This window comes from Hyperolius riggenbachi, chromosome 2, assembly GCF_040937935.1.
Source record: "Hyperolius riggenbachi isolate aHypRig1 chromosome 2, aHypRig1.pri, whole genome shotgun sequence".
Taxonomy (NCBI): Eukaryota; Metazoa; Chordata; class Amphibia; order Anura; family Hyperoliidae; genus Hyperolius; species Hyperolius riggenbachi.
The window spans coordinates 484925214-484952027 of record NC_090647.1 but is presented as its reverse complement, the minus strand read 5'-3'; the positions used below and the strand labels follow the sequence as shown (position 1 = coordinate 484952027).

Genomic DNA, 26814 nt, shown 5'->3' with positions numbered 1-26814 from the left:
CATGTGCAGAGAAGGAACAGTCCTAGTTCAGTGTCAGTCTAGAATCTTTTCTCATTTAGAATTGACTCCATTTTCAGAAAACTGAGCACTGTATTTCAATCTATTTTTAAATAGTGAGATGTCTGAGACATGTAAAAGGAACCCGAGTTATGACATATGAAGACTGCCATATTTATTTCCTTTTAAAGCAGTAGGATCAGCCATACTATGCCAGGGAAAAAACCGCATATATAAGTAGATAAATACTTGATCTACTTACATAACACATATATTATACTGTCCACGTTTTGATTTCAGTGAATGTTATTATTTAGTAAATGACGAGAATTCTGTTAGTGGTGGGGGCCATGTCTTTTGCCCACAGTTAAGCTAACTCGTAAAGTCATTTCTGCCCTTTACTTTTTTTCTTGTCTCCTCCAATCGCTGAGTTGCCTCAGCCTTGCTTGTAAACACAAGTGATTAGGGGATTAGGTTTCAGATAAGCAGCTGGCAGGGAAATAAAGGAAAGAGGAGGAATACATTATAGATAAAAAGAACCCCCAGCATGCAATTCTTTGGCACCGACTATTAAAGGGCCAGTGCTCCTTAAGTATGTGATAACTCCGAATCATAACAGCAGAAAAAGTTTTGAAAGTTTTGAATGCAGGATTAGCATCTTCATCACTTAATACACTCAGACCAGTTGCTGTTGAAATTTGATTTTTATGGTGACGATACCACTTTAAACAATATCAGTTGCCTGGCAGTCCTGATCTTTCTGGTCAATAGCGTCTGAATTACACACCAGAAACAAACGTGCAGCAAATCTTGTCAGCAACCTCTGATCTGCATATGGTTTTTCAGGGTCTATGGCTAAAATTATTAAGGCAGAGCATCGGGAGGAACAGCCAGGCACTCTGCATGGTTTAAATGAATATAAATATGGCATCCCCCATATGCCTCTCCCCTTGGGTTTTCTTTAATGGCTCACAGTTGCTATGAAGAGAGATTTATCTTCTTATTGAATTTTTCCTTAAAGTGGACCCAAATTAAAAATACAAGATTTCAGAAATAAAATCTATTTTCTAAATTATAATAATAAATAGCAGCATTTTTTCAGCTGCATGATGACAAATATAAAATATTTTACATTTATTGGAGGAACCCCTCCCTTCCTTTCATATTGCCGGGATTTTTCCGGCAAACTGGTGGAGTAGGTGGTGTCCGGCAATGGAGGAATTGCTAATGGCTGCCCCCAGTATAATCCTAGTTATGCAAAGAGGAGGGTGAAAAGCATGCACTGAAATGCTCATAGGCTTGAAGGAGTGTTTATTTATTCTTGTATGTGTCAGAGTGGTGCAACTAAATATTTTTAATTAAAAAAATGTTTGGTTTGGGTCCGCTTTAAAGGATCTCTATCAAACCAAGTGTTCTAAAATGATAATGTCTAAGTAGCTGTGTAAGTATTTTCCTACTTTTCATGTTAAATATCAGAGGCAAAAGCTGTCATTTGTTGTGTGTAGATTTTTGCTACGTTTGAAATGTCTGATTTGCAGAGGTAGGAATCTCTTCAGTTTGACATGCTAAGAACAGTGTAATTTTGAAACAGTGTTACTTGGCAGACTTCTGTTTTCAAATATAAGATTTCACACACAAATGTTTATATTGCACATAAAATACATCTTCTCTGTGAGAGAAAGCTCTGCCTGTCTCTGACTGAGCTCTATGCACACACAGGGTTAATAATGCACTGTGAAGGGAATTCCCCCTCCCCTCATGTCTAGCTCTGGTGTCAGATTAGAGAAGACTGCCTTCAGAAAAGTGTGAAAGGGATTAGATAACCGTAAACAAACAAGCAGTGAAATGTATACACTAGTACTTAGCAGCACTTCCCAAACACTTCCTATCTCAATTGAAAAAAAAAAAATGTTAATCGATAGTGTTCCTTTAAGGACAATTTTATAACACCAGCAATATTGCTTCAATTCTCTCTGGACTTATTGTGGCATTTATAAAATCACAATATTGAAAAGTACAAGCATAAAGGAAGCCATTCATTGTTAGATGTTGACCAGCAGAGGTATGATGGCAATGACTGACAATAACCCTGGGATAACTGACAGGAGGAAGCTGATGCTTTCTCCCGCTGACTTGCATTGGTTTTGCTATTTCCAGGAGGGTGCTACTAATGCAGTCCAGCCAGCAATAACTTATCCCTCTAAGGAAAGTATTTTTTAATCTGTAGGAACTGGTGATCAGCTGAGAAGATATGAAAAACTCCTCTAAAGCAGATGTTTTACTGCTGCTTTATAAATGGCTATAACGGAAAATAATGGGGATAGTGCAGTGATATAAGACACTAATCTACAATTAAGCCTACCACTGAAAGCAAAATATCTGATTTGTAAGAACCTTCACTTTTATAAAACTGTCATCTTTAAATGTCACTGATGGTTTAGCATAGCTGAAATACTGAATAATCCCCAACTGAGGTCTAGAACAGAGCTAAGAAGCAAAGCCGGAGGACCTGTTTTGTTTCTCAATCATTTCTCTGTTCTTGTGGCTCACAACTTAATTATGAGGAACAAGAAAGTTCTGAAAATCTTGTTTCTAAAGCATGTTGTGCAGCCTCCTCCCCACAGACCTCTGTGTGGGCAGAGCTAGAAAAAAATGTTTATTATTGCAGAAATGGGGGAAAAAACTAGCTTATGGAAACGCGATCGCAGGGACAGCAGACAGTGCATAGACTGCACTGTCTGCCGTTTCCAGTCATGCTCATGGTTTGCTGCATATCGGGGCGCTTCAACCCACGATCCCATTCAGTATAATGAATGGGATCACAAGCCCCGACCCCCGCTGGGAGTGACACGCAGAGCCATGGGGCTCTGCGCTGCATGGAAATGAGCCCAGGATGGATGAAGCCATGTTCCCAATACAAGCGTGAGATGTAAAAAAAGAAAATTCATTTCAGTGTTTGTATATTGCTGACATATTACACAGCGTGTCTGTTTACGGCATGCATTGGACTGATTATGTGATTTGACCATACTGGCTACAGTATAGCCTTGTACACATGGTGGATAACCCTTGTCTCGGAACTAAAATCTAACATGTGTACACAACATTCTTTAGCTATCTGCCACGGTGGATTGCAAAACGGATCAATCCACAATAAGTCAAAGCATAAGGCATAGTCAAGCTGCGAATACAAGTCTTATTCATGCAAAAATGGCATTAAAGGATAACTGTAGTGAGAGGGATATGGAGGCTACCATATTTATTTCATTTTAAGCAATACCAGTTGCCTGGCTATCCTGCTGATCTTCTTCCTCTAATACTTTTAGCCATAGCCCCTTACCAAGCATGCAACAGATCAGGTGTTTCTAACATTGTCAGTTCTGACGAGATTAAATGCATGCTTGTTTCTGGTGTGATTCAAACACTACTGCAGCCCGATAGATCAGCAGAGCTGCCAGGCAACTGGTATTGTTTAAAAGGAGATAAATATGGCAGCCAAATTTGTGTAGTGGTAGAGGAACTAAGGGTTCGTGTGAATAAAGGGGTTCAGCTAAAATATAGCGGAGTCCCGATGCAGGAACCATATGAGCACCGCATTTAAAAAAAGCATGTCAATACTGCTTAAATCATGGAGCTTAGATCATAGAAGTGTGATTGGGGCCCTGCTGATTGGTGTTACCCCGGAGAGGAGTTCCCTTGCCTTCTTCTGCCTCCATAGGAAAGAACATGCAAGCTTTGCCAAGCCTGCATCTTTGTATAGAAGTTTTTTGTAACTGTGGAGTTCTGGTAATTTCTGAGATCTGTGCTTGGCTGTAACCATGCATACTTTGTATTATAGGTCGATGCTGGATCTTTTCCTGCCTGAATGTCATAAGATTGCCTTTTATGAAGAAGTTCAATATTGAAGAGTTTGAATTCAGTCAATCCTATCTATTCTTCTGGGACAAGGTATGTATACTGTGAGAGGAAATAGTGTGCAGTAGACGGTTTTTTTTTGTTTGTTTTTTTTCCCCGTTATCGTTTGTTGTTACTTATATAGTGCCAACATCTTGAGTAGAGTTGTACACAGTACATACAAATAGTGGGAATCATAGATACAGGAGTAATTCCACACTGTACAATTAGGGCATCCAGCAATGTACATGCATCCATCCATCCATACATACATACATACTTGATGTGTGGTGCGACACATCACCAATACTGCTACGTGCTCATTTGATGAGGTACAGCAGAAACCAGAAACGCTAGGGTAAGGGTAAGGTTCCTATCCTTGCGAACTTACATTATAGAGGGTTAGGGGATGAGGCAGCAAGCCCCCAATTAGTTATCTTTTATACCATCTGGTAAGTTTATTGATGGCCATAAACTTTGTAGATGAGGTAAACGGGTCAATAGCTTTCTGATACTGTTTACCTTTTCTGCCAATTTGCACTATTAGATATTAGAAAGAATTCTTATCAGATATGGAGTGTGTTGGCAGCATCACTACTAGCTGTCTAGTGTCTACTGCCCAATCACTACAAAGCATGGGAACCTCGATCGTGTACTGCAGCTGCCTGTGGCAAGAGTGTAGCAAATATTACCCAATCAGGGTTCAGATGATAAATGAAAGAAATATACTGATTAGTCACTCAGCGCAAATGTACCCCTTTTGCAGCAGTTTTCTTTCCACCTGTCATGATAAACCGCCTCCACCTCAGAGAGGATTAATGTTTTGCCTAAGCAGATAGGGTTTTTAAACCCTCTAACTTCGCTCACCGTTCAAAGATGGGAATAAACAAAATTTCTGCAAAACATTTATATTCAACTCAAAGGAATAATTTATTTAGTACTACAATCCTGTTACAATATTATATAAGCCTGCAGAATCATAGTTAGTTTGAGTAACTAGAAGCATGCATCAGCACGTTACCTAGCTGTTGTAGCATCACCCAGGGAGAATCGGGGGACCTCAGCGACCTCGAAGGGGAAACACCTGGAACATACACAAACAGCACGTCTGCTGATCATCTGGAAAGATCCCGAAATCAGTGTTTTCCCCTTCCTTTAATAGACAGAATCATCATAACCGCGCAAGCGCATAAGCAGCTAATCAGAACATGTTTCTATTCCGCGCAAGCGCAGAAAGAACACATGCTGCTTCAGCGTGTGATCACAGCATGATCTCACTCTGCTCAAGCGCACAAAGACCACATGTTGCTACTTTGGCATGTTATCAGAACATGCTCTTACTGCGCACAAGTGCAGAAAGACCATATGTTGCCAATCCAGCTCATGAACAGAACATGTTTCTCCTCTACCCAAGGGCAAGAAGAACATGTTGCTTCGTGGACAAGGAATGTGAGCAAATGTAAGAAATGTAACTTACTGCACTTACTCTCTAGTTGCTGTGATAAACTATATTAATCCATCCAGTACCAAACAAAATATAACACACTTAACATATATACGTGAACAGTAATCCCTACAATAAATAATCCCATACATTAAAGGATTTTTCATTCTCTCTCTCTCTCTCTCTCTCTCTCTCTCTCTCTCTCTCTCTCTCTCTCTCTCTCCCCCCCTTAAACTTTCTTTCTGCTGATGTTGCTATACAACCTCTTCACCAGGTACAGACTGCAATAAAGTGACGTTATTGAGGACTGGTCCCGCTATAGTGCAGAGGACCAGCTGAGGTTTTGGGGGTGATGGTTATTAACCAACAACACACATTAACAATTTTTTTAATCATGTGTTTTTAAAGCCGACCCTAACTCTTGCATGGGAGAGATGGAAAACAAAGAGAAATCCACTCTGTGTCTACCCTGTGTGTGCTTTTAGAGAACACCCTGTCAAATTCTCCCTTCTCGGCAAGTAACGAGCCAGTGTAATTTGAGCTTTCAACTGTCTGCAGAGACTACCGAGTTGTGAGCTAATATGTAAACACAAGGTTAACCCTTTCTGTGCTCCCATAAAACTAGGAAGTAACCACTCTGCAGAATATCTGCACCAGTCCTGTAAGTTGTAACAAAGAAATGTTTTACTCTAGAAGTTTTTTTTTTTTTTTATGCTGTTACTCATCTTCTAGAGCAAAGACTTCTAGAGCAGTTCTGAGTTTTGAGTCCGCTTTAATAAAACACGGTTTATGGTACCCTATTTAACTGTTTGTTTTCCCTACAGATAGAACGCTGCAACTATTTCCTAAATGCCTTTGTTGAAACTGCCCATCTTAATGAGCCAGTCGATGGAAGACTTATGCAGTTCCTACTTTCAAACCCCAACAATGATGGCGGACAGTGGGACATGCTGGTTAATTTGATTGGTAAGAGTATCACGGCGAAACTCTTAACACTGCCTAAATTGCACATAATTAAAACCTGCTGCAGTCCACCTAGTTAATCTTAAGTATCAATGTATTGAAGGGGACATATTTGTAGCAAGATAAACCCCTGAGGCAGGGGGCGCAGAGTTCAACAGTCAATTCAAAGAAGACACTGGTGTGCTGCCCCCGCCAACAAGACACTTCAAAACAGGTCAAACAAACGCGTTGGAGGAAAGCGGGGACCAGAGGCGCTCCCTGTGTGGAAAAGTATTACAAGTGAGAGTCACAAATAGTTCAAATAACTCAACTTCTTCAGTGACGGAAGCTGTGAAACTACAGGGTCAGCCAATGTGCTTCTGCCATTTATACTTGGCGTGCAGAGGACAACCAGGGACTTCTAACGCAAGGGATGTAAATCAAAGGGGCCACTCCATAAAAGTTTGACATTTAAAATTATTTATTCATTAAAATAATGTATTTTTATTGAATAAATACATTTTAACTTTCAGAATTTGTTGTAAGTAGCCCCTTCAATTTACATTACTTGCTCTTCTGGTCCTTGGAGGTCCTCTGCACACTGACAGCTGCAGGCCTGCTGAGCCTTGCAGTCCCGCACTGAGTTCTGGATGCCAGTCCAGTGAAAAGGCTAACATCTGCCGATATTTGATAATACAACTTCCCTAAACTGATTGTATGAAAGGTGGTCTTAACCAGAAGCCAAGGATTAGTTGATTTATTGGGTATATATGGAACTATCAGTTAACTAATGAAAGGGCTTTATAGTGACTCAAGTGCTTTTATATGAACATCCACTTTATTCATGGATTTTCATCTCGACTTTTTAAAGCTTCTCTTTGAGCAGGGCTTTACAGGCAACTTGAAGGGAATGGCATATGGAGGCTGCCATATTTATTTCCTTTTAAACAATACCAGTTGCCTTGCAATCCTGCTGATCTCTTTAGCTGCAGTTGAACCACACCTGAAACAAGCATGCAGCTAATCTTGTCAGATTTTTGTAAGAAACATCTGATCCACTTGCTGGTTCAGGGTCTGTGGCTAAAAGTATTATAAACAGAGGATCAGCAGGACAGCCAGGCAATGTGCATTGTTTAAAAAAAAAATAATATGGCAGCCTCCCTATCCCTCTCACTTCAGGTTCCGTTTAAATAAAAGTTGGTAAGGTGGCATGTGAAGTAAACTCATTTATTCCCATCTTTATGCTTGTTGTTTGTGTTCCTGTTGCTGTCTTGCAGCTGCATTAATAGGTAGAAAATGAAATGGGCTCTCACTTCAGTTTATGAGTGAATTTCTACTAATATTTCCAGATTTTTTTCAATGTTTGGCATGACACACTTGGTATTATTTCTGGTACTTGATTTATTGCTAATTGCTTCTTTTCTCCTGGTTTGCTGTAGAAAAATATGGCCTTATTCCCAAGAAATGCTTCCCGGAATCACACTCTTCAGAGGCCACACGAAGAATGAATGATATTCTGAACCACAAGGTGTGTGTATGCTGTATGCAGTGTTCTACCCAGAAATTTTTTTCCAGCCTGGCGGTATGAAAAAGTAGCCGGGTGGGGATAGACACTCTGGGTGACACACACACACACACACACACACACACACACACACACACACACACACACACACACACACACACACACACACACACACACACACACACACACACACACACACACACACACACACACACACACACACACACACACACACACACACACACACACACACACACACACACACACACACACACACACACACACACACACACACACACACACACACACACACACACACTGCTCTGTCTTGTGTACAGGAATCCCCTCCTGCTCCCTCACCACCATTCCAAGCTGCTATGTTCCTTATCACCGCACCTGTGGAGGAGGCGAGTGGCAAGTAGCCACGCATGCAGAGTTCAGAGGGGGCAGCAGAGGAACAAAGCAGCCCGGAATGACTGCAAGGAATAAGAACAACTTTAGGGGCTGGAAGAAGCCCCAGGTAAGTTGCTGGCCATTTTCTTTTAATAGTGTCTTTTAATAATAAACGTTTTTATTTATTTTCAAACATAGAAAATGAACAAGGCACAAGTAGATTGCATAGAAATTGAGGTTACAACATACTAAACACAATTGTGGTACAAGAATGACTTTGCATGTTTAAAGAGGAGCTGTTAGGTATAAGGTTTTAGAGAAAATAAACACATATATCAGTAGCTAAAGATTGGTTGTACTTACATTACATATGCATTTCACTGTCCACGTTTGTACTTCACAGAATTTGTATATAGTATATGCAGAGATAGATGCTCCTGACAGCTCATGGCAGGCTCCATGTTTTTCTGTCAAATGTGTCGTCATGTCCTGCCTGCTTCCTGATCACAGATAAGCTCCTACTTGAACAACACAGTGTGCAGTGAATATTAATGAGCCATGTGGCTAGGAACAATAGCTGACTCCTGCAGTGTACTCTGCCCCGGAGATTTATCAGTGCTACGCGCTGGACTGAGTTACAAGCTGCTGAAACGTCTCATTAGCAGCCGAGGGGAGGGCCCCAGAATGCTTTGCAGTATAGTATGCGGCTTGCGTCCTCTTAGGTCTAACAGCTTTTCTGATAAGAACACATCAAAGGTAAAAGAGATTTTTATCTTCAATAATGCCTTTATGGCTTCCTTCTAAACTGTTTAACACAGGAGAATAGAGGTTTAAATTAGCTTCTGCAGCCTGACAGTTACTCTTTAAGAGCAGGCTAGTGGGTACCGGAGATTACATACAATAATGATGACTATGTTAGCTAAGTAAACATTGTTGATGTCTAAACTGCCAAGATCAAATTAGCTGGTAATATATTTGAGTAATCAGCCTATATAAAAAGAAATAACAGTAACCGTGTGTACTAGCAAAGAACGAGAGAAAGAATAGGAGAAAGAAAAAAGGGAAAGGAAGAGAAGAAGGGGGGAGGGATATTAGGTGTGGAATGAGATGGGGAATGAGATGGCCGGTATACATATATATAGATATACCTAAAGTATACAGTTCCCTTTAAGACGGACTATGATTTACCATATCTAGAGCTACAGCAGATTCCCTAAAATCATACCAGACTGCCCATTTTGTGACAAATTCCTCGTTTTTTTCTTGATTTTTTTCTTGATTCTTTTAAAGTTTTAACTACTCTTCAGCTGATTTAATAATGAAACTAGCAGCTTTTCCTATATACATGGGTGGTCCTAGTGAGGAAAAGAGGATTTCTGGGCCATGGCATGATATTGATAAGCAGGCAGCTTATGAATCTTATAAATATCCTGCTATGGCACCAGATATCCCCTCTTACACCACCCATGTATATAGGAAACATGGGGGAAAAAATCTTGATAGTTTTCATTTTCAAATTCAGTCAGTCACACGGAATATAGCTGGGTGTATGGTTGTCAAGGGGCCAGGGTGTCACTAATCACTCTGCTGCTGTCTGGCTTTGCCCTGCGAGTCTGTGACCATCTCCTATCTCCCCCTCAAGCTGCAGCTCCCTCTCACCTGTAACACTTCTGGCATTAGTCAGAGCCTGTGGAACTCAGTTGCAGGGCGGGGTAATAAGGAGGTCAAAGGGTCAAGCACCCCCCCGCCCTCCTTCAGCAGCAGCCAGCAAGACACACACAAACACGCAATGGCTGGCAGCGGGATGAATACAGGGAGATGAGGAGGACAGGAGCGTCTGGCTAAACATTCCACAGAGAGAACTGAGCCATGCGTCTTCTCCCTTCCTCTCTGATATTCTGCTCAACTGAGCTCCCTGACGTCACCTGCACTCCCCGCCCCTCCACAGAACTGCCGGGAGCTGAGGAGGAGGGCGGAGGCAGCGTCCCTGAGTGACAGCAGCTGGCTGCAATGAGACAGCCGCTGCTGCTCACTAATGAGCACACAGAACGCTGATATTATCAGCCGGGCGCTCGGGGGAGATGACCTGGGCGGCCCGCCCTGGTAAAAGGCTCTGGGGAGACCACTGGTATGCCATGGCAGAACAAGTGGAGAAAGTGCTAGGGGATATCTGCAAAGTCAAAACTTGTCAGAATATTGTCATAGTAGATTTTGATAATTATTATATTCAGAGCAGATGTCTGCTTGATTCTGGTCTGGTTTTAGATGGAAAAGGTCCTGGATGTTGTCAGTTGTTGCACATTTGCAACAACGCTTTCCTGCATATTAGTATGGGATCCAGGGCTGGTGGGTATTGGTAGAAGGGTGGGCATTACACACCACTCCTCCAAGTCCAGGCCTGAGTCTGGCAGGCGGAGGGTTAATGATCTCACCTGTGGGAATTTGCATAAGTACCTCTCATCAGTCAGTATTCAGTGGGCTGTATGTGGAGCAAGCAGGCTCCGGAAAGGCTGTGTAGCCGAGAGGGCTGCCAGGCCTGTAGCAGGAGGGAAGTTGGACTCCAGTACTGGTAAACCAGGAGACGCCTGGGAAAAAGGTGAGTGGCACCAGGACTGCCATTAGGCCCGAGGGTGTCACTGAAAAGCCAGTGTGGCTGAAGAAGGCTGTATATTTTTGTGCTGTGCCTACAGTGTGTTTACTGAATACCCAGAGTGGTTTATTTTTTTATTTTGTTGCTTTTTATGGACACTGTTGTCTGACAAAGCTGGATTGTTTTATTTTTTACCCTAAAAAAGACTCACTGGCTGGTGTGTTGTGACCCTTGATGCTTCTGACCTACTCTACCAATGAGTTAAAACCCCCAGAATATCACTATCTATATCTGAGCCCACCTGTCTGACATTTGAAGCATAAATCATATCTAGTTCCAGCCATCGCCTTTAACCTATTGGCCAGCACGTTAGTCAGTAGTTTGACACGCAACGAAAGAGGCATGTAAGGAGTACAAAAAAATGTGGTCCAGATATTTTTTGGAGTAGCAACATAGTGAGGGCCTCTGCATAGATTTCCAAACAAGGAGGCCTTTCTAAACAACCTTCCCAGATAGGAAGCAAGTGTTTTGCTATACTGTAATAAAACACTCCTAGGAGGCCATTCAAAGCAGGGATTTTCCCAGTTTAGAAGGAGGAGATGGCTTCTGCACTTCTTTGTTTTATTTTTTATTTTTTTCAAATATTTTTCCTAACCCTTTCACCTGTACTAAGGAAAAACATTAAAAAGTTTTAAAGTGAACCTGTAATGTCTTACCTCAGTAGAGGGAAGCCTCTGAATAGTTCAAAAGCTTCCCAATCCACTCAGAAGTGCACCGTTCTTGTGCAGGGTCCCTCTGAACGGAATTGTTCCCCTCCATGTATGAGCACGGATGGACTTGAGCCTGCTCAGTAAGCTGAAGCTGCTCATACACTGAGGGGAATGAGGCCACAAATAGGAAGCAGGTGACAACAGCAGTGGGGTCGTGCAGGACGTGGTAAGCCTCTTGAGCATTCAGAGGCTTCCCTTTACTTATCCAGGTTTGCTTTAAAGGGATACTGTAGGGGGGTCGGGGGAAAATGAGTTGAACTTACCCGGGGCTTCTAATGGTCCCCCGCAGACATCCTGTGTTGGCGCAGCCACTCACCGATGCTCCGGCCCCGCCTCCGGTTCACTTCTGGAATTTCAGACTTTAAAGTCTGAAAATCACTGCACCTGCGTTGCCATGTCCTCAATCCCGCTGATGTCACCAGGAGCATACTGCGCAGACACAGACCATACTGGACCTGCGCAGTATGCTCCTGGTGACATCAGCGGGATCGAGGACACGGCAACGCAGGCGCAGTGGTTTTCAGACTTTAAAGTCTGAAATTCCAGAAGTGAGCCGGTTGGAGCATCGGTGAGTGGCTGCGTGGGCACAGGATGTCTGCGGGGAACCATTAGAAGCCCCGGGTAAGTTCAACTCATTTTCCCCCGACCCCCCCCCTACAGTATCCCTTTAAGACCGTGTCGAAATAAGTGACTCCTATAACCATTCCTAATTCAGCACAAACTCTCTAAATGTTGGATCTGTTACTGAGTCACCTGCATTGTGCCTAGTCGTCGGTTTGACAAACCTATTTGGCCCATAAAACAGGTGAATTGTCTGCGCTGAGGTCTGATTTTGAAGTTTTCACCAGCAATTGGGAGGAACATGGAAGGAGAAGGTGTTGCCAGGTGAGAGAAAGGTGACTGAATTCTCTCACAAGGGTGTCTGACCGTCCATGAACGGAGGTCAGCGAATACAGTGAGTCTTCTCACTAGAGTGCAATGGTGGTGGTGCCTGTCCTGAAATACACTGCACGGGACTCTCTAAGGGCCGGAGTGTCAACTCAATCACTGTGTTTGTGTGTTTTACCAGTTACGGGGGGGGGGGGGGGGGGGTTGGACATTGGGATCGGATTCAGATTCAAGGAGGGGGTACCATGGTAATTTCTTTAGAGGGTGTCCTGTGGATTATTGCTGCACCCCAGCTCAAACAGAAAATATTTTTTATCAGAAATGCTGTCACCGTGAGCTCCTCCAGACAGTAAGGCAGTGTGCCGTCTTTCTTTTGGCTGCTTACAATGATGGACATTAGAAACTCGAGGGCCGCATAAAATGGAAAGGCCACATTCGGCCCACGGACCTTGTGATTAACACCTGTGCTCAAAGGGCAGCATCTTGTTCATAACTTGAGTTACTGTGAACTGCTTTGAAGAGAAACTCACTCCGTATTGCGTGTCCCATTGCACATTGTTTAGACTGTTTGACAGCATTGATTGGCGTAGCTGAAAATTTTCTGTATCGGTATAGTTCCTATTCTTCACCGTCTGCTGTTGACTTGGCACCAGCACACATCTTCCTCTTCCTTTCTTTCCCTATCCAGTATGTTTTGGTTTTATGGTCACATCATTTGCTTCACTGTATTGTTTCAGATTTTTCTGACTTTTTTTTTTTTTTGCACTTGAAGTAAAAAAACTATTCAAATCCCAGCTTTGTTAATAAATTGGTATAACATACATTGCTGCTACACTAATAATTTTTCTAATCGTACTCTCTGTTTCAAATATGTATAAACTCAACCCGGATGCTGCTGGTCATATGATTAGCATTTTAAGGCAAGAGTTTTAACTACAGTATCTGCAGAATGTATTTGAATTCATCAGTGACTATTTATGGTAAATGGTGGCTCTCCCTAGCAGACCCCACTGCCCTATATCTTTCTCTTCAGTGTCAATCGAGAGGAGAAAAGGCAGCCCAACAGTTATGCATCCATCCTTTTCAAAGATACCATGCGGTCTTCTTGAGCAGAGATATCCCATTTCACCTACCTTGTTGGCAGGGGTGTTTCCATTCCTCCACCATTGGCACTGTCCCTCTCCCACGGTGTTCTCTTCTGTACAGGAACGCTGCAGTAGTCAAAATTTCTTATCTATGCCTGTATGTATTTTGCAGATGAGGGAGTATTGTTTACGGCTGAGAAACATGGTGAACAGCAGCTCTACAAAAGATGAAATCTCATCAGCTCTGGATACTATGATTGAAGAGGTAAGTGCTCCTTGCATTATTCACTGCTTTGATGTGCATAAACGTTTATTTAGGATGTACCGTATATGCTTTTGTTTAGTTTTGCATTAAATACAAGCGTTGCGAGTAAGGAAAGATGTACAAATGGGGTTAGCTTCAGTCGAATGTGGCTTTAGATTCACTTTATTCTACTGAGCATGTGTGGAAATAACTCGCACATGCCCAGTTCAGTTGTGCTCAAATAGCTAGCAAGTGGGGGGGGGGGGGGGGGGAAGCATTCTACTCCCGCTGAGTTGAACAGGTATAAAGGATGGATGGGCTGTAGGAGGATCCGTGAAGCCTCTGGACCACCTGGGACCCAATGCTGATTGAGGTAGATATTGTGATGGCTAGAGCCACTAGACAACTGTGTCAGGTTTTGTGGGACGTTTCCAGTGTGAAGTGAAACTTACCAATATTGATCAAGGAAGGACCAGCGACAGGGTTTTTAACATCCAAATTTCATTGATGGATGTGGTGAACAAAGGCTTGCCTGCCTGGTTCAGTCCCACAAATGCGATCATTTAATCTGATTTTTACAATCGAATTGTACAGAAAACCTCGTAGTATGTGGAGAAAATTGATATGAAATGATTCTATGGACTACAGAATTTTGTATCTGTCTTGTTCGATATAGATTGACAAAGGGCACCTGACCCCATAACAATTGTTGATTTATTTGGGCATGTATGTCTTTGGATAAACTCATTGGACTAGAATTTTAAATAAAAGGTATTTGTATCTTCTCTGCTGAAGCAGGATTGTCTGCTTACCTTTATTTTGTCTCTATGATGCCTGGTTCCTCAGTACACATGAGCTGCTAATAATCCAGCTTACATGCAAGTTTCATATGAATTGCTTGGAAGTGGACCACTCTAGTTCATCTGGAAGGGTCTCACTGGCCTCGTTCTGAGTTGCATATAATTTACATGAAATTTATGTGCTAGTTTAAAGAGACACTGAAGCGGAAAAAAAAATATGATATGAATTGGTTGTGTACTATGAACAATTACTAGAAGATTAGCAGCAAAGAAAATATTCTCATACTTTTATTTTCAGGTATATAGTGTTTTTTCTAACATTGCATCATTCTATAATATGTGCAGATTACACAACACTCAGCATTCAAAATGAGTCTTTCAGAGCAGTCTGTGAAGTAATGACATCTCCTCTGGCAGAGGAAAAGTAAACAGTTCAATTACAGTTGAGATAATAAAAGTCAGATAACAGCCCTCTCCATGACTAACTTAGTCGGAGAGTTTAATGGCTTTTTTGCATAGAGATAACAACTGGAGTTTCTCAACTCTTCCTGTACTGGAAACAATTAGACTGATGTATCTGATCTTAATGTTTTATTTCTTAGCTGTACTACACATACAAATCATAATATCATAATTTTTTTTTTCGCTTCAGTGTCTCTTTAAATTATTTGCATTTCATTTACCATTTTCATTCCTTGGATATTCTTACTTTCTGTCTTGCTGATTCTTGCAGTAGCCATCTCTCTGCTCTGCCCCTTGTCACTTTTTAATGTAAACTGTCTCACAGTGTTCTCCCCGGAGCTTTTTACCAGGGCGGGCCGCCCGGCTGATCTCCTCTGAGTGCCTGGGTAAAATTATCCCATTCTGTGCGGCTCATGAGCAGCGGCTACTGTGTCATTACAGTCAGCCACTGTCAGTCAGGGACGCTGCCTCCGCCCTCCTCCTCGTCTCCTGGCAGTTGTGTGGAGGGGCGAGGAATAAAGGTTACATGTGACACGCAGCTCAGTTGTGCAGGAGATCGGAGAGGAAGCGTGGCTCAGTTCTTTATTTGTGGAATGTCCAGCCAGACGCTCTCCTCCTCCTCCTCTTGCTGTATTTGTATCGCTGCCAGAAGCTGCGTGTTTGTGTGAATGTGAGTCTGGCTTCTGCTAATGGAGGAGGGGGCATCTAACTCAGCCCCGCAAGGCTAGAACTTTACGATGTTTGACCCCCCCATGATTGTGCAGTCCTGCCACTGCTTTCCCCAGCCCTTATTGATGCCAGAAGCGACTGGTGTGAGAGAGCTGCAGCTTGAGGGGGAGAGAGGAGAGTGAGCCAAGTACAGAAGGTTACAGACTCGCCCAGGGCACAGACGGAGGCAGAGAGAGATTAGTGAGAGACAACTTGCTCTTTTGACAACCTCATAGCCAGCAAATCAGAAGAAGGGTAGTTAGAACTTTAAAAGGACACTTAAACTAGTAAAAGAAAATGACCAGCTTCTTACCTGGGGCTACTTCCAGCCCCTAAAGTTATACTTGTCCCTTGCAGTCATTCCGCGCTGCTTTGTTCCTCTGTTATTCCCCTCTGAACGCTGCATGCGTGGCCACTTGCCACTCGTCTCCTCCATTATGTTCCCATGTCCAGTAGAGTTCTGCACTTGCATGGTAACTAAAAATTGCTACTGTGCATAGGTAATGCACTCCCAGCCACAGCAGCACAATCGAGGAGATGCGTGGCTAAGGAACAGAGCAGCATGGAATGGCGGTGAAGGAGTAGGAGGATTTTAGGCGGCTAGTAGAAGCCCCAGGTAAGTAATTGGCCAATTTTCCTTCAGTTTAGTATGCCTTTAAAAGATTCCAGTAGCCAGAGCCTAGCCTGTCACTTTGAGGGGGGGGGGGGGTCGCGGGCCGGGCGAGATAAACCCCCCTTGTAGCGCCCAGCATGTCCATGCCCACCCGTCTACTTTTTCATACCACCCAGCTGGAAAAAATTTCTGGGGAGAACACTGGTCTCATCTCAGAGACTCTTTGAAAGAAATGTAAACGGTTTAGAATCCAATAAAGAGTCAGAGGCGGCAAATGTCAATTTTCATAATTTGCAGAAGTCAAGATGACAGCGGCCAAGAAGCCCATTCTGCAGCTGTGGCCTGCATTGTGAAATGGCACTGGGCATTAGGAAAACTATTTTAATTAGGCCTCTTTCCATAGACTGCTGAACTACATGCTTGATGGATAATGTAATCTCTCAGCTGCCGGACACGAGTGCCTTTTCAGCCAAAGTCAGCATTTGCCACTTCATGTGTGTTGTCATGTGACGTGTGGTGCTGTTACCTAGTGGCATAAAAAATGCAGGTTGTCTCAGATGCAGCTCCATGGAATGGGAGCAGCTGACCATCTACAGCTTCATGTGGGAAAAGGGGCCTTAGACCTATACAACATGGCAGAGATGAGAGCAGGTAAAGGAAAGTTTAACCTAAGTTTACTCTGACACTTTAATCATGAGTTCCTGGACAACAGAGGATGGAAGATAGACCCCATCTCTTTTAGAGCATATACTTTTTATATTATTTTATATTCTACTAACTAAATACTATGTGAAAATTTAATTACCGTGGTAATAACAACCAGAAAATTGTTGGTTATACTGTATTGCTAAATTATGAGAATGTTAACCACCAGAGGGCAATAGAGGAGAGGAAACTTTTCTCAGTTATTCATACTATCTGCAAAGAGCAATGCATGGAAATTGTGTGGTCTTATACTAGCACTATCTTATACATGACTTGTGCCGTTGGCCTTGTTCCCTAGTAATTTATTTTTGCTTTTTATAAATAGATCCCTTCTCTTGCAAATGCACCATTTGTTTTCTTTTTTTCACAGAACATAAACACCTAAAGTAAATCTGAGATGGTTCACACTGTGCATTATTTATAGTTAACAAGGGCTTCCACCAGCCCCATGTGGTAGTTTTGCTCCGTTTTCCTGTGGTAGCCGCTGGGACTCTTGTACGTTGGTGACCAGTTGTTGTCTTCTGCAACCCGCGCCTGCACAGAACACTCCCAGAAGCGGGAGCACAACAGGGGGCGTGGCCGTGCATGCGCAGAAGAGGACAACTGGCCCCAACTGACAAAAATACCGGCTACCACAGGAGAACGGAGTGGCCATTGGACGGCGAGGGAGCCAAGCCACATGGGGCTGGAGGAAGTCCCAGGTAAGTGTAAATAATGCATTGTGAACCATCTCTGGTTCACTTTAAATAAATATTTACATGGAAAAAAACAGCAGTTTTCAGTGATTGTTAAATTATATTTGTAAGTACTGCATGGTGTTTGTATTTCTTCCAGCAACAATTTTGGTAGTGCAAACACTTTTTTAGATCTTCATACAGAATATTTCAGAAGTACTTTTTGTTAACCTTAATTCAGAATGTATGCACTTAGTATGGCCTCGTATACACTATGCAACGCAGGTGGTCATATGTTTACACTGCAATGCATGGTATCTGCGTTGCTCTCCCTTTTTGGCTGTTGCCATGGTAAACCCATTTACTGACAACCTATTGGGCAGCACTGTGTTAGGACAAGAATGTGTGCAGCAGAGCATTACAATAGCGCACTATTGCACAGTGCGCAAATGAGACAGTGCAAACAAAGTTGTACTGATGTCCTTGCTTATTGCTGAAATATGCACAGCAACGCGTATAGAGTGAACGAGATCTAAGGCCAGATTTACTAGAGCCTGCGGTCCACTAAATGGCCCAGAGCTGTCACCACCATTTCTGGATTCTACAAAGGAATATGAAGACAATCCCCTCCGGAGAGGGCCTGCAGCAGAACGCATGGGGTCATCTAGGCATGAATTTGGAGGTAATGATTCCACAGTAAGGGGGCAGAAGGCGCTGGTCTAGTTTAGCGGACCCAGCAGGAAACCTCATAGGGAAATTCTATTAATGTGATTGGGTGAACAGCACCCTCTCCAACTGTTAGGTGTCAGGCTGCGGTAAGCTACTCCAACACGATTCGGCCAACCGAAACACTTCATGCTGTAGAGCAGGGGTCCCCAACCTTTTTGAGCCCGGGGCCCACTGTCCCGCCCAAAATTTTCTCCGGGGCCCCCCTGGGGGTGGGGGTTGGAGGGGCATGGCTAGTGGCGGCGGCAGTTACCACAGTATAGCAAGTACAGTTAGCCCAGTATAGCAAGTACAGTTAGCCCAGTATAGCTAGTACAGTTAGCCCAGTATAGCTAGTACAGTTAGCCCAGTATAGCAAGTACAGTTAGCCCAGTTAGCCCAGTATAGCAAGTACAGTTAGCCCAGTATAGCAAGTACAGTTAGCCCAGTATAGCAAGTACAGTTAGCCCAGTATAGCTAGTACAGTTAGCCCAGTATAGCTAGTACAGTTAGCCCAGTATAGCAAGTACAGTTACCACAGTATAGCAAGTACAGTTAGCCCAGTATAGCTAGTACAGTTAGCCCAGTATAGCAAGTACAGTTACCACAGTATAGCAAGTATAGTTAGCCCAGTGTAGCAAGTACAGTTAGCCCAGTATAGCAAGTACAGTTACCACACTATAGCAAGTACAGTTACCACACTATAGCAAGTACAGTTAGCCCAGTATATCTAGTACAGTTAGCCCAGTATAGCTAGTACAGTTACCACACTATAGCAAGTACAGTTACCACACTATAGCAAGTACAGTTAGCCCAGTATAGCAAGTACAGTTAGCCCAGTATAGCAAGTATAGTTACCCCAGTATAGCCAGTAGTTACCACAGTATATCAAGTATAGTTAGCCCAGAATAGCAAGTACAGTTAGCCCAGTATAGCTAGTACAGTTAGCCCAGTATAGCTGCCCCAGTGTAGCCAGTAGTTACCCCAGTATAGTGCCCCAGTGTAGCTAGGATAGGTGCCCTCTCCCCAACCCCCTCCCCACCCGCGGCCGCCGCTCCTGTTACCTTATGAGCGGGCGGTTGCTTCCTTCCTTATATTCCCCCAGGTGCTTCTCTCCTCGGTTGCAGCATCGCCATCTCGTAATACAGCAGCGCTTCCCGCGCGGCTGATGTAAAGAAGGGAAGGAAACAGGGCAGCGGCTTCCTGTAGCGGCGATTGCCGTTACCATGGGAACCGCTGCCCCGCCGCCTTCCCTCCTTACAGCAGCCACACAGGAAGCGCTGCTGTAATACGAGATAGGAGAGGGGCTATGGGGAATATAAGGGAGGAAGCGGCCGCCGCTCCTAAGGTAACAGAAACGGCGGCAGTGGGGGGGGGGGGGGGGGAGAGAGGAAGAAAGGCCAGATCCGCCGCGGCCCCCCAGAAATTTGCCCACGGACCCCCAGGGGGCCGCGGCCCCCAGGTTGGGGACCTCTGCTGTAGAGGATGCTGTGATTGGAGAACTGCTCCCTGTGAGTTTGTATGCTGGGTCCCCTAAACTAAACTAGCGCTGGGCAGAAATGTTATTTACCAAGTATGCATTTTTGTCCATCTGGGATTTGTGTGTTATACCTTTAAACTTCCTGCTTGCTCAACATGAAAGGCAAGTTACCAGGATGGATAAAAATACTCTTTCTTAATAGTTACATAGTTATTTTGGTTGAAAAAAGACATACGTCCATCGAGTTCAACCAGTATAAAGTACAACACCAGCCTGCTCCCTCACATATCCCTGTTGATCCAGAGGAAGGCGAAAAAACCCTTACAAGGCATGGTCCAATTAGCCCCTAAAGGGAAAAATTCCTTCCCGACTCCAGATGGCAATCAGATAAAATCCCTGGATCAACATCATTAGGCATTACCTAGCAATTGTAGCCATGGATGTCTTTCAACGCAAGGAAAGCATCTAAGCCCCCTTTAAATGCAGGTATAGAGTTTGCCATAACGACTTCCTGTGGCAATGCATTCCACATCTTAATCACTCTAACTGTAAAGAACCCTTTCCTAAATAAATGGCTAAAACGTTTTTCCTCCATGCGCAGATCATGTCCTCTAGTCCTTTGAGAAGGCCTAGGGACAAAAAGCTCATCCGCCAAGGTATTATATTGCCCTCTGATGTATTTATACATGTTAATTAGATCCCCTCTAAGGTGTCTTTTCTCTAGACTAAATAAACCCAGTTTATCTAACCTTTCTCGATAAGTGAGACCTTCCATCCCACGCATCAATTTTGTTGCTCGTCTCTGCACCTGCTCTAAAACTGCAATATCTTTTTTGTAATGTGGTGCCCAGAACTGAATTCCATATTCCAGATGTGGCCTTACTAGAGAGTTAAACAGGGGCAATATTATGCTAGCATCTCGAGTTTTTATTTCCCTTTTAATGCATCCCAAAATTTTGTTAGCTTTAGCTGCAGCTGCTTGGCAATTTCTGAATCACTAACTCAGAACTAGTATGTGGCTAATGTAGTCTGACCCAAGTCTGAGTTCATTAGCCCCATGCTTGTTGCAGGTGTATGATTCAGAATGGTATGCATGATTTTTAGGGATTTGACATCCCTTAAAGGACAACTGTAGTGAGAAGACTATAGAAGCTGCCATATTTATTTTCCTTTAAACACTGCCTGGCAGCCCTGCTTATCTATTTGTCTGCAGTGGTGTTTTACTCACACCTGAAACAAGCATACAGCTAATCTTGTCAGATCTGACAATAATGTCAGAAACCCCTCTTCTGCATATGCTTTTTCAAGGTTTATGACTAAAAGTATTAGAGGCAGAGGATCTGCAGGCCTGCCAGGGAACTAGTATTGCTGAAAAGGAAATACATATGGCAGCCTCCATATCATTCTCATTTCAGTTGTCCTTTAAAAAGAAATGGATGGCAGCCCCCACTACCAGGGTCAGATTTACCATAAGGCACTGTAGGCACGTGCCTACAGGCACCTGATGATGGAAAGGTGGCTCACTCCTCTCCCCAAGTGCCTCTCTCCCGCCTTCCTATGAAGAGTCCTGATGAGTGTAAAAGAGAGGTTACTCACCTTGCTCTTGGCATTCTACTGACAAGATCTCCCTTCAGTCAGGGGCACATGTAGCCACTTAATACTGAGGTTCCTCTAGCTACTTTATACGGGTACTTCTGGCTACCTAATGCTAATGGTGGCCATACATGGTACAATAAAAACGTTCGATTATCCTGTTTATTCAATCTAAACAATCGAATGAAAGTTGAAAATATTTTTTTTTTCAATGAAGAAATTCGAACGATATCTCGTTTTTTCGAGAAAAATCAGATTGGACATGCTGGAAAAATCTTTATATTCGATCTAACGGAATAATCGAACTAAATTATCTGATCGAAAAAAAATGAAAAATTGTACCATGCATGAGTACCTTAACCATTTCAGCCGCCCGGACCTGATCCTCACGTCCAGGCAACTGCTCTGCTGCAGTGCCGCGCTTCGGCGCGCCCCCGTGCTTTCCCCCGGTAGCCCTGGGATCAGTGAACAGGAACATGGTTCCCGATCACTGATCCGTGTCCCCAGCAGAAAAACCGAAGCGCTCTTACTAGAGGCTTCAGTCTTTCTGCAAAAAAAAGTTTCCTGTCCTCCTTGTGCTTCAGGATAGCGAGAAGCACACTGCCCTCAGAAAAAAACTACAAAATGAGACATTAGCTGCAGAACGCAAATGGAGAAAATCCCGTCACAACCATGATTTCCTAGGATACAAGACAAAGTTACAGACGTACCATACTGCCCTCGCTGATAGCAGATATACTTCACTCACTTGACTGCTACCCAAGCCTCCAACCCACGTCGTCTTTTTGACACCTTCAATGCCCTACTCAACCCCACACCTCCCCCAACCTCCACCCTCTCAGCCACTGACCTATCAAACTACTTTATCAACAAAATTACAACCATCCGGAGGGATATTTCTCTCCTCCACTCTAGCGCCCCTGCCTCCCCACCACACCCGACTCTCCTCCCTTAACTCCTTCAATCCTGTCACGGTGGAGAAAGTCAACCAGCTGCTGGCAACTTCACCTGCCACTTCCTGCCCCCTAGATCCGGTCCCATCTGATTCTCTGCGCCCACATTTTTCTGGTCTGGCCCCTGTCCTCACCCACCTGTTCAACCTCTCCTCCACCGGCATCTTCCCCTTCATATTCAAACAGGCCACTGTGCTTCCCCTGCTAAAGAAATCTTCACTTGACGCTCTGCCATCCAACTACCGCCCAATCTCTCTCCTCCCTTTTGCCTCAAATTCTTCAATGCCTGGCCCACCAACGCCTGACCAACTTCTTTAATTCCAACTCCCTTCTCGATCCTCTGCAATCTGGTTTTCGCACAGCCCATTCTACAGAAACAGCCCTCACCTAAGTGGTCAATGACCTTGCCAAAGCCTAAGGTAAATACTCCATCCTGCTCCTCCTGGACCTCTCCTCGGCATTTGACACTGTCGACCACTCCCTCCTCCTCCACTCCCTGCAGATAATGGGCATTCAGGACATAGCCTTAGCCTGGATCTCCCCCTACCTCTCCAACCGCTCCTTCACAACATTTTTCAATGACTCCTCATCCACTCCTACACCCCTCTCAGTTGGTGTTCCGTCCTAGGACCACTACTGTTCTCACTCTATACTGCCTCAATTGGCAATATCCTCTCCTCCATGGGTTTCAATTACACCTGTATGCTGATGACACCCCAGATCTCTCCTCCTCCTACCATGGACGAAGTCTCTGCCTGCCTCACATCCATTTCCTTCTGGATGGCTGCCAGGTACCTGAAGCTTAATTTGGACAAGACTGAGCTTCTAATATTCCCACCCCGCACAGCTGCACCCCTCCCAGATCTGCACGTCACTATTGAAAGTACTACCATCCGCCCTACCTCCCAAGCCCGCTGTCTAGGCGTTACTCTGGACTCTGAACTTTCCTTTACACCCCACATCCAAGGTATTGCCAGATCCTGCAACTTCCACCTCCGCAACATCTCCAAGATCCGCTCCTACCTGTCCCCTGACACCACTAAACTCTTTATCCACACCCTTGTCATCTCCCGCCTAGACTACTGCAATTCTTTTTTGACTGGCCTCCCCTCTAACCGTACTGCCCAACTTCAATTGGTAATATATGCGTCAGCCAGACTGATGCATTCTTCTCACCGCAGCGCCTCTACAACTCCGCTCTGTAAAGCCCTACACTGGCTCCCCATCAGCTTTAAGATCAATTTCAAAATCCTGTGCTTGGCCTACAAATCAGTGCACAAGACCTGATCTGGTCCACAGGCACATACCAGCCCACCCCCTCCGATATTCCAATGACCTGCGCCTAGTCGCACCACGCATAACTCAGTCACATGCACGATTGCAGGACTTCACCAGGGCTGCCCCTACTCTCTGGAACTTGCTCCCAACAGCCGTCAGACTCGCCCCCACCTTTAATACCTTCAAACAAGCTCTCAAGACTCACCTCTTAACGCTCACATACCCCCCTACACCAGCACCATAATATGTTCTGTTAGACACCCTCTCAAAAGATGCACCTATTGTCTCCACCCCCACCTTTTAGATTGTAAGCCTCTGGCAGGGCCCTCCTCCCTAATGTGTCCAGCTTGATTATGCAATCTTACCGACAATCACATATCTTGTGGACTAGAACAGTCTCTAGTTTGACCTATGATACTGTATTGTTATCAAATCATTTGCATGATCTTGTTTTGTTGTGAGTTTCCGTATGTTCTACCTTGTATGTTAACCCATTTATCTATTGTGCAGCCCTGCATAATATGTTTTATAACATTATAAATACAAATAATAATAATAATGGAAAAACTCAAGGTGGCCATCTTGTGGCCAAATAGTAAAACTACATCTACATACATTTTATATACCATTTTACACATATAACATTAAAAATTAACTGTTTATTTCCCAACACCAAAAAATTACCCAAATAAAAATTTTAATGGAAAAAAAATATTACAATAAAAAACAAAACAAAAAAAACCATACCTAAAAGTTCAGACCTAAGGGTCTGAACTTTTTAAATATGCATGTGAAGGGGGTATACTACGAACAATTTTTAAATTATAAGCTTGTAAATAGTGATGGACGCAAAACTGAAAAAAATGCACCTTTATTTCCAAATAAAATATTGGCGCCATACATTGTGATAGGGACAAAATTTAAATGGTGTAATAACTGAGACACATATTCGCTTGCACAAAGAGGTGGGTGGCCACCAACAGCTGGATCTGGCACTTGGGGGGATGAAGAGGCACCGAACGGGCACTTACAGTGATCTCTGAGCTGCCTGTCACTCACCAAATGTGTAGCTCGCCAAGAAGCTTACAATCTAATGCCTGCAATCATGTCACTAACTGTCCTCAGAAGAGACTATAGTATAATCCCGGCCATCACTTAAGTAACGGTCTTCCGAGAAGCTTACAATCTATTCCCTGCCGTGTTGGGGGGAAGTTTAGAATGCTGTCGGTCCGGGTGCAGCTGGGGATAGTGGGCCTTGGGCGATTAAAAAGTACAAATCCTGCCCTGGTAGTGACAGAGAGAAACCTGTAGCTAAGGGCATTGCATATGGAAAGTATTTGAAGTATTTGTACATTCAAAAAGTCAGGAATAACTAATATAACAGTTGAAAGGAGGACAAGCGTTTCAGGGAAACGGAACCAAAAGCCTTTTTCGCATACTGTGAAGTAGAAGCAGTAGAGTGTTGTACCGTGTTAGCCATGAGTAAAAGCAAGGAGTTTTGAATCAGGATGATACCATTTATTGGCTAACTTAGAGATGGATAAACAGTGAGCTTTCGACTTATAAAAAGCCTTCGGACTGGTTCCTGACCAAAACTGAAAAACACAGCTTATATACACTGACATACAGAGGAGAAACATTCTTTAGCAATCATAAATGTAATTAGATGCCTTAACTGTTACTGAGGAGGCTTTCCCAGGCATCCTGGCTAAATTGATAAGATCAACAGTTCCCTCAACATGACATGAAGTAGACTCTGGTGATGGGGAGACATCGTAAATCGAGTTCAAATTGTAACTGGGCTGGTTACATGCACCATTCATTCTAAGCTTAAGAGAATTGTGGCATTTAAAGCCAGCGGAAGACAAAAGCAGGTCCGACTTCTGTACTCGTTTTAAAATTTTTAAGGTTTTAAAATGCATTTTTTAGATCTCATAGTAAAAAAGAGAACAGAACGCCTGGTCACTACGCCTTTATATCGCTAAATAAGTTTATCTTGATGAGTGCATTTGTAAAATAATGATCTGAAGAAAGCACTATCCAATCCAACAGCAACCAATCAGCAGCTTTATTTGTGAAATATTTCTAGTAGACAGCTGCGTGTGACTGAACCTTTCACCTTATTTTTCTGACTTGTGAAACTAGCCCTGAAACCTTTGCTTCCCATTCACCCAGTTGGTAGTTTATGCACACACCCAGCTCCCTCGCCAAGTGATGAAAGTGCCAGCTGCCACATTGCACATGCCAGCTTTCAGAGTAGTTTCCAGATACTGATCTCACTGCCGTAGCTTAGATGTCACCTCCCTTCCAGCATGTCATGCTATGTTTATGTGCCCTTGTTAGCACAATATTTCTGCGCTGTAATCTCAGAACTCCAGCATCCTGTTTTGTGAAGCTTCAGGCCAGACTGAGAAATTCCTTGATATCTGGATTTACATTCTCCCCCCTGTTTATAGAAACTCCAGGGCACTAACATCCATTCCGAGTTCCTTGTGTGCCATTTACATATTCCATACAGCAGATAATTATGTGGTACATCTGTAGTGAATGCTATGCAGCAGAACTCAGGAAAAATGTGCTGGAAGTTGCTTGGAGTATGGAATGTATTCATGAAAATGAAAAATTCATGGGAATGGAAATGAAAATACAGAAACAATGAGTAAAAAGAAGCCATGCAATTTAGGGGAAAGCTTGGTGTAGCAGATCTGATAAAATAAGGCTAAGAAAAAACACTCAGTTGAAGCAAACCTGGACTAAGCACAAAAGGACATGGCCCTCAAAGAGCTGTGGTCAGCAACAAGCTGTATTGGATACACATGTTTTGAGTGAAGCTCTTCCTCAAGTGTGAGGAAAGGCTCTGCTCGAAACATGTTATGTTGTCCATTAAGCTTCAGTATAGCTTGTTGCTGATCCCAGCTCTTTAAGTGCCATGTCCTTCTTTTGTGCTTTATGGTTCAGCACTGGTGTACCTGTTGGATGTCCGTCACCGGCTGGCTGAGCCATTCGTTTTTTTTTTTTCCTGAGGTAGAGGTATTTCTACATTTCAAACCTGAGCTAAATTTACATTCGCT

The 26814-nt window shown here is 43.5% G+C and overlaps 1 protein-coding gene across 2 annotated transcripts in view; it reads left to right on the top strand.

The window, feature by feature from the left end:
- The window catches only part of BLMH (bleomycin hydrolase), a 71810-nt gene that overhangs the window by 8846 nt on the left and 36150 nt on the right, over positions 1-26814 (top strand). For both annotated transcript variants that reach the window (XM_068270334.1, XM_068270333.1), the window contains 4 exons: positions 3836-3945; positions 6160-6301; positions 7717-7805; positions 13701-13793. In XM_068270334.1, coding sequence (XP_068126435.1) covers positions 3836-3945; positions 6160-6301; positions 7717-7805; positions 13701-13793 — 434 coding nt within the window. The remainder of the gene's footprint in view (positions 1-3835; positions 3946-6159; positions 6302-7716; positions 7806-13700; positions 13794-26814) is intronic.